At 37.1% G+C, this 15,131-nt stretch overlaps 1 protein-coding gene across 1 annotated transcript in view; it reads left to right on the forward strand.

Annotated features, from left to right (window-relative positions):
• The window catches only part of MSH3 (mutS homolog 3), a 123,369-nt gene that overhangs the window by 50,713 nt on the left and 57,525 nt on the right, over nt 1-15,131 (forward strand). Inside the window, exons 11-12 of the mRNA XM_075726161.1 lie at nt 5,422-5,506; nt 6,091-6,200. Of these exons, the coding sequence (XP_075582276.1) occupies nt 5,422-5,506; nt 6,091-6,200 (195 nt within the window). The remainder of the gene's footprint in view (nt 1-5,421; nt 5,507-6,090; nt 6,201-15,131) is intronic.

Raw genomic sequence — 15,131 nt, forward strand, 5'->3', positions numbered from 1 at the left:
TGAACTCCTAGGAAATGGCATTCCATGGTCACACTTGTAGATCACTATTGTCACAGTGCCTTATGTGCAATCACACATAAGGTGAATGTTCTTTGAGATGGGGGAAATACAAAATTCATCTTTTATGTAGAAGTAATTCAGTAGCAGAGGAGAAGCATCATTAAGTGAAGGCGTATCTAGCAGCACTCAGTCACATTTGTAATAGCTGCATCTTAAAATCAAGTATAATTACAGACAGGAATGGAAAAGTACTAAATCTTAGGGTTGACATTTGCCTGCTGAAGGTTGCTTTAATGGACTTAAGTGAATGTACGAACATCTGAGTGGAAAGGCAATAAACTATTTGATATCTTGGTGATGTGCTATGAAGAAATAAAATACGTTCTTTGAGATAACTTTGTTCCTGTGCTCAGGAGCTTGGATTCTGCTGTATTTATTTCTAAAGCCTTTACTGCTTTGACTACCTGATACCGAGTTCTGCCTGCTGTTTTTAGTGTGTCACGTATATTGAAACAGTGAGCCAAATACTGAGGCAAACTCAGCTTCAGTATTTTTCCTAATGCCAGTGAAATACTAGTGAAATACTATCTAAATACTGAAAAGGGAAAGCCTTTTAAGCAAAGTTGTAAAGCTCATGGATCTTTTGTGATTCTGTGGGAAATAGAATAGAAAGATTTCAATTGCACTGTCAAGCAACTTAAAATTCCTAGGAGAATTCAGGTCAGTGAGCATATACTGATGAGTCAGCAAGCATGAAGTCAGAGTTGTGAGATAGTTTTCAGTTTATTTATGTGACACAGATCTGGATGAAAAAGACCTATTTGATAGGAAGAATGACAAAAAAAAGTCCTTGCACCTCTGTACCTTCTTCAGATAAACACTCTTCTCCCAGCTGAACAAGATTCCAGCTCACTTTAATAGTAAGAGTCATGAAACATCATGTAAATGATGAGGGATCCTCATTACTGGGGGGGGAAACACATTTTGTTTTAATATTTAGAAGAAGCTTTTAAATTCACTTTTAAGATCCTAAATAAAGCAAAATATTAAAAGGAAAATAGATTTCTGCACAGCAGAACCCTGGAATATGGCTAGACTGCATTAGAGCTCTAGTAGCAAGTAAAAATAGATTTAACGAGGAATGATACAAGCTTTTCTAATACCTTTACATACTGAGAGACCTTTATTGGCTTTTGACAAGAAGTTGATACACATCTAGGAGAGGTTTTCAAATATAGTTGAGTACCCAGTTTTACTTGAAAAATCATAATTTGCATAGCGGTTGCTGGGAAATGTGTTTCAGTGTTTTTTAATTTTACCTACATGTTTTCCAGCATATTGGAGCTGGAAGAGGGAGCCTGTAGTTCTTAGATTTTAAACAGTGATAGATGAACTTCAATAAATGCAGCGAATGGAAGAGTCAGGTATCTTTCTGAAGGAGGGGAGTAGCTTTGGGATTGGAGAACTACCAGCAGTGAAGATGGAAAACAGAGGCAGAAATGGAAGAGGAGAGGGGAGGGTTAAAATGGCTTTGAGGGAGGAGAGGAAAGAGAGAAAGAATTCGAGACGAGGAGAAATGTTTGATTTTACTTTATAATAGGGGTGGAAGGGAGTTGGCAAGATGAAATTAAGAGAGAACTAAAAAAGTAAGTTCTCCAGCTTCAAATGGTGGACATCCTGGAATTTTCAGGGGAAATGTCATAGAAATTGAGGGAATGGTTCATAAGTCTTTTGTATCTCTTGGGTGCTGATGATGTCAGAAACATCATGTATACAAGACAATGCATAGGTTTATTTACCCATTCTCACTATGAGAAAGGGAGTACTGAAATGATTTTGGGAGGTATCTAAGTCAGGAGTAGGAGGGACTGAAAAAGGAAAGGCATAGTTTTCAGACTTTGAAGGATTTGCCATCTCTTTTGAGACCACAGAACAAGGGCAGCAGGTGGGATCTCTTGCACTCTGGGCATTTGGAGCTTGTAGGAGTGCTGAGGCTGTGCTCAAGGAAAGTGGGCTGAGAAAATGCAGACATCTGGGTAGCACAAGGTTGCAGGTCCACTCCTTGGGGTGAGTTGAGTGAAGAAAAAGAAGACTAATTCAGGATAGAAATGATGGAGGTTGTTTTTTGTTTCTCTTAATCCTTCCCAGGTCCTCTCATTTCTGTTTTTGTTCTTTGTTTTGTATTTCTCATTTTTGTTTTGTGTGTGTTTGTTTTATTTTGTTACTGGTTTAGCCGGAAGTTTCTGGACTCCTATCACATCAGTGATCCAGATCAGAAGTTCTACCTCTGCGGCAGTATTCACTAATGAATTTAAAACTGGTTAATTAAACACAAAACATAGTCTGAGCTTGATGTCCTTTGGTACTTAGACTGTGGTAAATGTCTTCCATACCTAGAGAAAGCTAATACTTCTGAGAAATGGAGAGAGTTTTTATTCCTTAAAGCTGAATAGGGATTCCTTGCAACTCTTGTCTAAATATATAGCTTTGTTCTGTGGTTTGTTCACCCTTAGAAATCTCAAAGACAGGGACTCTAGAGGTCTGTAAAAGGTAATTGAGCAAAGAAAATCTGCTGCTTAGTAGGCTTTCAATACAGTGCCTTGCAGCTTTGCTGGAAAGAGTTTTTACAGATTTGTAAAATAGGGTAGTTGAAAACTGCTGATCTGAATAACATGCATTCACTTAGGCTGGGTTACTGAGTACAAAATTATATATAATACCTCCTGTGGAGAGAATAATGAATAAAGCATAAAAGTGCCCTTCAGTGCAAGAATGACCAAGAAGATCCAATTTCACAGGTAACGCCTAAGAATCAAAGTTTGAGAGTGCAGTTTACTGTCCTAAAGCAATCATAGTAACCCTTTAATAGTCAACATCAAGTGTGGTTCTACTTTGAAGAGTCATTTAATGAGTAGGAACTTCTTTCTTATGAGTATTCCTCAGAAGTTTCCTAAATCTTACTAGGAGCTTGTGTTTGGTTTTGTTTCCTCTTTTCATTTTTCTCAGCCCAGATGGCATGATCCTACCTTGCCTTGCTCCTCAGTAGTGGGGTTGCCAGCTATTTCAATCACTTGTGTTTTGTGCTGTTTAAGTACTTGAGACAGTTGCAAGTCTGTTCTTTGAAACTCAGGTCACACTGTCACCTACAGAAGGAATTACTGCATTGTGATCCAGTTGAAGTGATTTTGAAGGGTCTTTTTTACTGATGCAGGAGATGGTAGATAGCAGCACATTAGAATTTCTCACAAGGAATATGTTGACACCCTTGCTGCAAAACCAGCTCTGATTTAGTATTTGTTTACAACCTTCTTAGGCCATTTTGTCCCCAAATTCCCTACAAAGAGTCTGTCTTTGTTTGCGTTTGTATCAAGTTCTGACCCCAAGCTGAAGGAAGATGAGGGGATGGAAGTAAAACATGTTCCATGCTGTGACATCTGAAATTGTTGGTTGGGCATATACTGCAGTTGATCTTGGCTATTATTCATATACTGTAAGCTCTCAGTTACCAGGGTTAATAGCAGGGTGGAGTAACTCAGATAAAGCAAACACCTGGATAATATAAAACACACATAATTTATGCTGTGAGAACAACTTTAGCGTATCTGATTCTGAAAGAACAGTACATATACTCAGCAGTGGAGCAGAGTTAGTTGTCTTTAAATATCACCGGAGAGCAAGCTTGCTGTGAACAGAATACACTCTGTGTTAAGTGCTCTGAAGCCAAGTGAGGTGGGGAAACACTAGGACCAGTAAATCCACCATCTTGAAACTCACGTATGGGTGACTGAGGGTTGACAGAAACAGCCAAAAGCATCCTTTGTGCTTCTGGGAGAAGATGGAAAGGTGTGGTGCTTATCCAGCTGGGTTTAAGAGATCACAGGCTTGAGTAGTGGCAATTCTAAATGCAGCAAAAGGGGGAAAGTGCAGTTACAGGTAAATTCTAGATGCAGAGGAGGTGCTTTTGGAAGAGTGGGTAGGATTTGTTGTTGATTGTAAGGATTGGGAGCCAAGCAGAAATCATTCCTATTTGATTTTTGCCAGCATCAGCAGTTGTGACTGAAGATAATAACAGGAAGTATTGTTTTGTTGCTTACAATATTGTGTACTTTGGAAAGTGCTGCTGCTTTTGCCCCCAAGGTTTTGTTTTGCTGGCCAACTTTGTTGGTTGCTGGGATAGCACATTAGAGCAGAATAATTATGACTGTGGGTACAGTTGTGAGTCAGCTGTACTTTCAAACTATCATTGAACTTCTTGAGGGCACTCAGTTGAATCTACTTTTTTTTTTTTAACGATCCTGTGGAAAGTACTTCTAATTTGACCCATTATTTAGGAAAAAATTTGCTAGCAGGCCCAAACACCTGCATACAACAAAAGTATATAGCGTTAGTCTCTGAATATTGCATATTTCTGGAAGTTTTACTACTGTTTTTGTTTTTAATATAGCAATAATGCAACTGTGTGTGCCTAACAGAAAAGTTTGAGCATGAGCTCTCTCCCAGAGAGTTTAAAATTGAATGCACTGAAAAAAATTTTGTGAAAAGTCAAGAAAGCAGTTTGAAATCCTACCCAGCAAGTCATTCTGTTTAGTCTAAGACAGTAGTGTCCTAGATTTTGTGCAAAGGGCAGTCAGCGGTATGATTAAGCTAGACAATCATGACTTGATTTGTCAGAAGGATTTAGTGAGGATCTTGCACTTCACGGTCCTGTCTACCACATGTGTATGTCTGAGACTGAAACAATTTTTGTATCTTACATGATTACACAACTAATACAATTATTTATTAATGTTGGTTCTAACCAGCACAACTTTTGGGTTGGTCTCATCCTGTTCTGTTAGGATGCATCAAAAAGTCAGGTAATTTTGGTCATGGTTATTTCGTATTAAAAATAAAATAAAACAGTTTAGATATACCCGATTTTTATTTTCCTAAATTGCATTAACAGCCTATTTAAATTTGTAGCAGTAGTAAAAAAATATGTATTTTGATATGCTGTTTTGATGATGAGTTGTGTTAGAAGTCTGTTCCACTCTTAAAGTATTAATTCTTAGTCCTATCCCTGTCCCTAATCCTACAGAACACTAACAAAAGCGCATACTTTTTCCATTTCATCATAGACTGAAGAAGGGATACTTCCTTAACCATTTAGTGGATCAGGATTAGGTAACAGGAGAGCTGGATTTTATTCTGAGATTTGTCAGAAAACCGGGAAGTGAGTCATAAATTGGTTTTTCCAAGCAGTAAATTAAAAGAAGTTATTAGTGTTCGGTTCTTTTATTTATCTGAATAGATTTTAATTTCTTACTTGATTTTTTAAAATTTTGCATAACTAATCAATTCTCTAATGTGAGAAACTTGACAGTGTTTCACCATTATGTCCATGCCCGAATTTAAAATATAACATGAAATTCCTCTCCCCAGCAATTTCAAACGGTTGTCAAGTGAAACTCAGTACATGACAATTAATGGGACAACAATGAAGAATCTCGAAATGTTACAGAATCAGGTAAGGACAAATGTAATGTTTTTGTAATAAATGCTGAAATTTTCACAGCTGCTTGACATATTGTTCCCAATAAAGTTAGTTAAGTTAGTTTGCCAATCTCATCGAGAAGGTTTAAACTATCTTAAACGGGATCAAACTGAAGGGTGATTGCATTTTCAGAGGCATAAATCAAAGTTAATCTGTGCTGGCTTTTAGTATGAGTTAGGAACCTTATGGCACTTTGACTAGCAAAGAACTTTCCTGATGTTTGAGTTCTTGAGCAACTGCAGTCAAGTGATAGGACTGCAGTAGAGTTTGTTTGTGCTACTGCACAGACCTTTATGCATACAATTAATTTAACTTGTTTAATTTATTCCAGTCATTTTCTAAAAAGATTTTCTGGCTAAAGGGAAAACATACTTAAGTATCTTATACTGTTAGAGGTACTTTATGTAAGACATTGCTGGTGAACAAGATGAGTAAATGAACATGCAGTTGCCGTAACTTAAAGCCTAAACAGAACTTTTAAGTAGTGTGGTGAAGATCCTTTAACTACATAATTGATTGTTCAGTTAAGAATAATGATGCTATTTTTATTATTTTAGACTGATATGAAAACAAAAGGAAGCCTACTCTGGGTCTTGGATCATACTAAAACTTCCTTTGGACGTCGGAGATTGAAGAAATGGGTAGCCCAGCCCCTCATGAAATCCAGGTGAGGTAGTTCTTTATCTTGGCCTAAGTTTGTATTTGAAAACTATGATGTTGAGCAAGTCCAATGTAATTTATTTTTCCTGAAGACCTGAGATCCATAGTAGAGTTTACACAAATTATATGATAGCAGATGTGTATGTTAAATATAGGTTTGAAAGAGTTAAACTGCTCTGTTTGGGCCCACATTATCTTAAGTAGTTCAGAGTAGTAGGTTTGGAGCAAGTTAGAAATTCCTATGCAGAAATCAGATTGGGTACCATTCTAATTCAGTGTCCTTTTTTCAGATAATGGATGAGGATTACCTGCTGCTGGAGGATGTTTTATTCTCAGACTTGCCCGTTGATGTTTGATGTCTTTCTTGCCTCACAAATATTTGCATTCTTAATGTATTTAATTTGTCCTAAAGTAGCTGTGGATGTTTCTGTTGTCTCTGTAGACAATGTATTGCATATGGAAGTATTTCTTTTTATTAGTTCTGAAATGTGAGGATTGCTTGGTCACTCTCTTACTTTGAGCTATGCTTTACTTATTAATGCTTTAGAAATGCTTTATTTTGTAATACTATCATGCATGGTTTTACTTGTCTCTGTCTTGAAATGGACTCCATCTTTTCTGATTTGTCTTTGCAGGCTTTATTGGAGTCTTGTACTTGAATATGTAGTAAATAACAGTATTGAGTCCATGAAATGTTTGTTGCCTACATTTTAAGGTTTTGGATCTATTCCTTTGAATGTGCATTCCCTGGACATTGTCAATGTAGAGTTTACTCAATTGTCACTTTGTTCATTTCAGCTATAGTGTACAAAAAATCCTTTTGGTTTGGTTATCTAAAATAATTTTCCCTCTGTTTTACTTTTTTATTAAGCAGTTTTACTTTTTATTAATTTTTAACAGTTTTAAATAGTGTGGTATACCACTGTTTTAGAGTCTTGCTGTGGTTGGTAATTTACAGATGTTTCTACAGAACCATTTTTTTTCCTTGACCAATTTTTAATATGTTAAAGCAGTATACTTCTGAAGCATCGCAGCTTAATTTTCTTATTAGCCTTTTTGTAAAGATATTTTCTCAGTAGTGTGAGAAAAGCACATAACTATTTTTCCCTCCTATTTAGTTAACTTAGAATATTAGAGACCTTTTTTATTTGTAGGAGCCATACCAGTTACTGGCTATACTGTTTCACGCTGTAGTTTCTGCCAGGGATTTAATAAGTTGATTTCAGTATGGGTTGGGTTGTTTTTTTTTTTTTAATTCTTCTGATAATAGCTTTTATAGATCTTAGCCACTTCAAAAAGGCTTTGATGTAACTGTCCTAAATAGTAATAGACTTTAGGAAAGTTGATTATGTGCCTGGTGTTCATCTTAAAAGCATATAGATAGAATTTCTGGGCTACTTTACTGGAATAAATTGAAATAAAATAGTTTATGTCTTTTCCTGCCCTTGAGGCACCTTATGACCTTTTGGGAAGTGTTTGTAAAGTTGTCAGCGGGGGGAGCCAGAGCACAGGCTCTGGTCTGGTGTGGTGGGAGAACTGAGGATGGGCACCTGAAACCATTTTGCTCCTAGATGATCACATATGTGATGCAGCAGGTGAAATACCATTCAACAATAAAATAGGCAGAGCTCTTATCTAGGCACAGAGGATAGAAAACTGCTTGCCTGTGGACTTCAGACCTTCTTTCTTAAACCAGTAAAGTTTTAAATTCTCCCTTGTTTCAGTGCAGAACCAGCTTTACAGGTTTGCAGTGTTGGTTTCTTTTTTCTCCTCTGTTCTTTGCTACTCTCTATAGATTGATACTTCTCTTTTTCAGCCTTCTTTCTCAGTATGGAAGGAAGGTCTATGGTTGGAGATGACAATATTCCTCAGTTGAAGCTAAAAAAGCTATTTTGTTTCTGTGTATCTCCCTTTCTCACTCTTATGTTGTAATTTCACATACTTAGTGCATCAGACATTTGACAGTGTTGTTTCCAGTAATGCACACAAATGCACTTAGAGAATATTCTGTAATTGTAGTTCACCTGTGCCTCCTGGAGCGATGTTTTCATAGGAAGTACGATTTCTGTACTGCATCTTTTCCAGTCAGTGGGTAGGTGCATTTCCCTTGGTGTATCAAAAAGTGAGAGGGTGTAATTACAAAAAAAGTGAGAGGGCTTTGTGTCTTATAGTTGAAAATCACTTGGGATGATGACTAAATTTCCAGGGGAGAAACCATAAACTAGGTTGAATAAAGGTAGAATGTGTACAGACAGCTCACTTGGGCAAACTTGAAGATATGCATTAGATCATTGGTGATGTAATACGTATAGAGACAAGAAAAGGTTTTAAGATTTAGGCATGCGTAATTTGGGGGGGGGGGGCGGAGCTTAACCAAAGACAGTGTAATGTCCTCACTTACTCATCTAGGTGTACAAAGATGACAAGACTGTATGAGTCATCAAGGACTGAGGGTTTTGGGAGGAATCAGGAAAGTCATTGTTTTTTGTAGGAGTTACATCTTTGTGGATTACAGAAGCGTTACCTCACCTTGCCTATCTTGCCTTTGAAATACAAGTTCCATCAAGTGCCTTTGTCACCTAACTTCTGTAAGGGGCACAGAGAGAAAAGGAAATAGAAAGTGTAGTTCATTGGAACATTTTTGACTGAATTAAACATCCTGTTTCCCTGTCGGGAAATGGAGTTTCAGCAGGAGAAGGCATAGAGCTGTGTATTATCATACTCAACAGCAAAAGGGCTAAGGACTGGTCTTAGGATACAGTGTTGTAACACAAAATGTGATCTTTGTGTCTTTGTATGTGTGCAACATTTAAGAATAATTTCTTTCCTCATAGCAAATTAATCTCAGAACCACTGAAGTTCATGTGAAACAGTCATTGTTTTTTGAACAGCTACAGGAAGAGGAGAAAGCTAAGCTTAACATAGGCCTGGTTAAGCAAACATGGGTCTGGTTTGTGTCTTTCTTGTTTTGTTGTTGTATATTATGGATATGTTGTCCTATGGCAGTGGTATAAAAGAAAGTGCAAGGAAGTTGTTGCCCCGCATGTGGACAATCTGAAGCCTCATCTCTGCCAAATGTGTCTTTCCTTGTCTTTCTGTTCTGTCTGTGGTTACTCCTTCCTGCCCTCATCTTTACATCTCCTCTTCCTGTTCCCTAAATGTTATGACTGGCTCCAAGCTATAGCAATGCTGCTTGCCCAGTCTGGAGTCTGATCAGAATATACAACTTTGGAACAAATATTGCATCCTTTTTTCTCATTGAGTGTTAATCTCTGTCTGTGCCTTGCTCAGCTGTTGGTTCTTGCACAATTTGTAGGAAATTTGTTTCCTTGAGATCAAACAAACATCTTCCTTGGCCTTGTCAAGGTTGGCTGGAAATGAACAAAGATTTCAAAACTGAAGAAGGTGGATGAGCAGCACAATTATATGGAGGTTTATGATTTCCGTATTAGATCAGGCTGTAAAGCTAATAAAGCTGTGAATAGGTGCTTAAAGTAGAACTTGAGATAAATGATGGATGTATCATACCAAGCAATTTATAGTCACTGTAGGGGAATATGTATAGAATTCCATTCCTGTGCAGAGAACTTTGTGGCTTGTATGTATAGAAAGCATTGCATAAGAGAGGGTTTTTTTTTTTTCCCCCTCCCTAGTCTATTCCTGGAGAGGTAGAATATCTTTTAAGTATCAGTGGGTGGGCATCATGAAGTGTCATTTCTAGTACTGTAGCCAGGGAGAAGGTAGAGACTTTGCTCTCTAAGTGGAAGATAACCTGGAAAATGTTGGTGTTTGCTTTTGAAAAGTATCTAGTGCAAAATTTAAAAGCTTAGGTGTGGGGGGTGGATAACTGGAAGTGATAAAATGTTTGTGGTGTGTGTGATGTCAACATACTAGTTTGCACAATGCTCTCTCTCTCTTTGGAGTGGTATTTAGTTTTTTGAGGGTGTTTGTGGTTTGAAGTAGCTTAAACAGACTGAGTGATCCACAAGTACCTGAATTGTATTTCTTTAATATTCTGTTGACTCTCTTAGTTTTTTAATATGTTATGTATGATGTGCAGAAGCTAATGTAATGAGGTTAATGATAACATTATGGAGAGCAGAATGCCCTAAACATAGAGTTCAGAAGTCTTGCGACTTCCAGCACGGAAAGCTTGCTCAGGGCTTTGGGGTAAATAGGCTTTGTCCTTGTTAGTTCATGCTGAAATAGGGGAAAAAAACCCAACCCTCTCTCCCATGCAAACAAATCCACATCTGTGTTTTGGGGATACACGTCAGTTCTGGTGTACTGCAAGCCACAGAATATGCTTAATGTACTGGAGTAGAGCAAAAAATTAAAAGCCTCTAACATAACGCAGTGTGCCACAGGAAGGGAGTAGTGATCAAAGGTTTCATCAAGGTTTTGCGCCTCTGCTGCAGCAGAGAGCTTGTGAGATGGCAATGCCCACTCTACCTGGAGGCCCAGGATTCCTCTCCCTGCTTTCTGTGTGGACCCTGAGCTGGTGGCAAGGCATAGCCTGCACAAGGCTCAGTGTTTTCTCAGCACTCCTAGTGCACTGCCATGTCCAGCACCCTGCTGGTAATTGTTGGTGCCAGGGTCATGGAAAAAGGCTGAGGACAGAGAAGCCTTTCTTAAGTCCTCCAGAAAATTAGTAGAAGTCCAGAAGCGTGGAATTAGTTAGTTAAAAAGTATTCCAGACCAGATCAAACACATGACAATGAAGCCTCTTTTTGGGTGCCACAAGGGCACCCACGTTTTACTTTCATTAAAAAAATAATCCAGCCACAAAGCCAGGAAACATGAAATTAATTATTACTCTCCTAGTGTTAGGCTAATGGTTGGACTTGATGATCTCAAAGGTCTTTTCCAACCTACATGATTCTGTGATTCTAAGGGGTATCAGCAAATCAAACACTTAAAGGCCTGTTAAGATGAGCTCACCTTTTTGGCCCCAGATTCACCCCAGCCTGTCAGCGTATTTCAGCTTTACTGTGGTGTAGTTCATATGCTTGTCTGCAAGACACACTGTTTGCCAGAAGTGAATATGGGTTGGAACTGTCTGTGTAGTTTCTTACCTGCATTTATTTGTAGTCAATTTACACTCATTTGGTCTTTTTCTAGTTAAAGCTGATGTTTAAATCTCAAGGAAGGAGAAAAACTGTATATATTCAGAGCATTGCCAAAAGCATTTTAACCTTTGCTTTGCAGGCTAGACAAACCAAATTTTTAATTACCCCTCAAAAATAGGATTTCTGTTTTTTTCTGTGATTCTAGTAGCCTTTGTTGTGCCCCATTTCTTCCAGTTCTGGATGAGATGATGCTTTTATTGAGGCTGACTTAAAGCCTTGTAGGATAGTATTAATAATTTCTATTAGTCTGAATATACTGTGCCTGCAAGAGCATAGAATGACTGTAGCTTTAGCGAATTTAGAACTGCACAGTTCAGAACTGCAGGCAGTTCCTTATCTGCCACTAAAGAAGGGGAAGAGTGTAATTTGGTATTAGTAATGCAACATGACTTTTATTTGGGAGATGTACTGTAAAACTGGGAAGAGGGTCCCTTTATAGTGATGTTGGCAGTGACATATCTTTCCTAATATAAAAATAGCTTGTTCTAAATCCTCTCAGTTTGAATGTATTGAGTGCTGTTTTATTTATACTTATGTATATTCATATATACAGTCCTAAAGGAAAGCCTTTCACATTTGACTTTGTCCTTGTTCCCATAATTGAGAGATCTGTGCAGTAAAACAAACTGCCTAAAGGTCTTTAAAGGAACCCATCTTAATTCAGAGTTAAACTGGTTGCCATTTGATACCGTCATCATCCAGAGCTGGATTAGAATCTTCTTTTGCAGCAGTGATTTAGGATAAAATCCATCCTACAGCAGAATTTCATGGGCTAAATTTTCCTCCCAAGAATAAAGATCTTACAGCATCAGTGCCAATATAAAATGGACAAATGCAGGTTACAGCATATGCCTGAGATCTCAAAATTGTTGTAGGAAAGAAAGAGATTGCAGTTTCATCACATGTATTCACTCATTTTTGCTCACTGTGCTTTGGTACCACTGAATGTGATGTCTAGCTCCTTATAAATGTAGTAATCAGGCATTCATTCATGTCGGCTAAAGTAGCTAACGGTTCCCTTTTTTGGCACAAATAGCTGAAATAGATTGTGTGTGAACATAAACAAAAGTGTTTGATTACCATTTGCATATTTTATACATTCTTTTAACAGATGTGAAGACAAAGTTTATAGTACTTGTATATTGCTGTTAAGTATTTGAGATCCATTCAGGAATTGTCTTCTGATGGCTGCATGTTTATTTAGGGGAACACTGGACCTCTCTGGAAGGGTATGAGATGTTACGAGTTTTGAGAGTAAATTATTCTGTCTTCTGCACGTAGAAAACCAAGTGAACAGATCCAGAAGGATGTTAAATTTTTTAGGTTTCATTTAAATTTCACTGTAGTAATTATGATATAATTACCCTTGTTTGTACTTTTTCATTGTTGCTAATGTATAAAATTACAGCACTCACAGCACAATTTAACAATTCAAGATTTACCCCATAAAGTTAGCCAGATTCTAACTTAGCCACTTACGTAAAAAAGCCAGCGATAGACTGGGTTTGTGTTTGCTTGTTGTTTAAAAAGACATATACAGTTTATTGATTGCATAGCAGTAATTCTACTGGGCTCTGGGTTTTGATGGCATTAATTGCTTGTTATGAAAAAGAGTGGTCTAAGCAGAAAACACTGTATTATTTAACATGCCCTTTAACTTGATCGACTCAAAGTCTTGATTTGTAAACTGTGTTGTGAAGGAAGGTCAAGAAGAAAAATGTGTGAGACAAAATATAAAGCAACAGAATTCACAATAGCCATCACCTTGTCCTGTGTTTGAAAGTAGGCAGTATCAGAGGAGAGTATGAGAACAGGGCAACTGGGTAATGTTACCTCCCCAGAGCACTCTCACAGCTTCTAGCAATTTGCAGTTCAGGGACTTCCTCAGACACAATTGATACCCATGTGTATCTTGCATTTTCACAGTGTTTAAGTAATAAATTTTCTTTCTTTGAAATGTTGTAGTTAGGCAGGAGGCTGCTAGGCTTTGATCTAGACAATACAGTTCATGGAAAGCAATGTTTGTTTCATATTCGTCATATTTTTTCAGGTGTTGAGTTCTTGTGACTGGTAGTTTTACATATTGCTGTGGTCTCTAAACAGATTTAATAGAATGAATTTAAATTCTATACATTTACTGTACTTGATCATGATGAATGAACTCATACTTTGTGCATTTATTGTAAGTTAAGAGTTTTCTGATAAAATTGTATTTATTTATCTTGTATAAAAATAAAACCTTATATGACTGAAAAATTTCTGCAGTTCTTATATAGCAGTTACCAATTCCACTCTACTTTAAATGTAATGATATATTATCACATCTAAAAATGTTAATTTGCTTCACTATATGAGAGTTCAGCAGATCTGTTAGCAACACTAGCAACCAGCAATGCTATTTAGATTGTTATGATGTTCAGATGTTAATTCAGTGCAGTGCATTCATATCTGCAGCCTTCTGCTTTGTCAAAATAATTTTTAGTTCAGGATTCAAATATTTTTGTATCTGCTAATTTTCTGCATTGTTCACATATCTGGCAGCAGAATAATACAGGGGAATATCTCATGATTTAATTTCAAGTAGTTCTTTTAAATGACTAGAACAAAAAATTCTGCAGTTAGATTTTGTTATGTTTAAATACATGGCAAAGTGATTTCAGTATTGTCTTAATGATGCTATTCTTAGGTGGAGAGTGTGGCAGAAGTAAGTGTATTGCTTTTAGTCAACTGACTAAAAGTTGCATTATTTCACAGAAGATTGGAAAATTGTACAGAGCTCAGGTTGCTGACATGGTTTATACAGATGGGAAAGTATAGACTAATATTGCACCTAAATAGAGGGTGAAGTAGTAGCCAGTTTCTAAAATGTGAGAGAATTTCTTAGTATAAGGTGTTGAGTTTCTTTGTATGATGTTAGATTCAAATTTTCTAGTGGTGGAATTTTTTTGCAGATCATGCAGAGATTAGAAACCACAAACTGGAAACTGTACATCAAATGTACTGAATAACTGCAGTGCAGAATAAACTTCATTTGAGGTGGTTTAACAACTGATCAGTATAATATATTTGGGCTCAACAAAGTGGTTATTAGTTTAACTATAAATATTTAAGTTTGAAAGCGTACTTTGAAATTAATCATCTGGCTGTTTTTAGCATTTCCCTTCCCTGTCCTTCCCTCCTCATACACGTGTAGTTTTACATGGTTCTTCACTGTACTTTCTGGCTTTTGAAATAGGAATCCCAGTATGTTTTGTTTACAGGTGGAAAAAATGGGTCATCTGATACTGGATGCTGTTTTCCTGACCCTTTCTTATTTGTGGGATTAAAGCAGAAAAACTGTATGGATGCTTAGTTTTAGATTACTGGAGCCACAGTAACACAGCCATATGTGAGGATGATTAAGTGCAGATTAAGCTTTGAAGGGAGGATTTTTTGACTATCTTCATCTATTTTACATAGTACTGTGTGTTTTCAGTTGGCCACATAGATACAATCATGCTGTTTAAATTAAGTGGCGGTGTTCTGGAACAGAATTCTGCTGCTTACACATGCTTTTTATAATAAGAATACAGATTATTTTCTTCTTTAAGGTACATGTGTTTATAATTTAACAGTTCAGTACTCCTTCATGCAGAGGACTGTTCCAGGGTCTCAAGTACAGCAAATTTAGTAATTCTCTACGAAAATATAACTGTGGCTGATGATACTGACCTTTCAGAATTTCACTGTAACCGTTTCCTAGCTTTAACGCTGTGTACTCGGAGTATTTTATTACTTTGTCACTGATATTAACACTTCTCCATTCCCTT

This window comes from Pelecanus crispus, chromosome Z (genome assembly GCF_030463565.1).
Source record: "Pelecanus crispus isolate bPelCri1 chromosome Z, bPelCri1.pri, whole genome shotgun sequence".
Classification (NCBI taxonomy): Eukaryota; Metazoa; Chordata; class Aves; order Pelecaniformes; family Pelecanidae; genus Pelecanus; species Pelecanus crispus.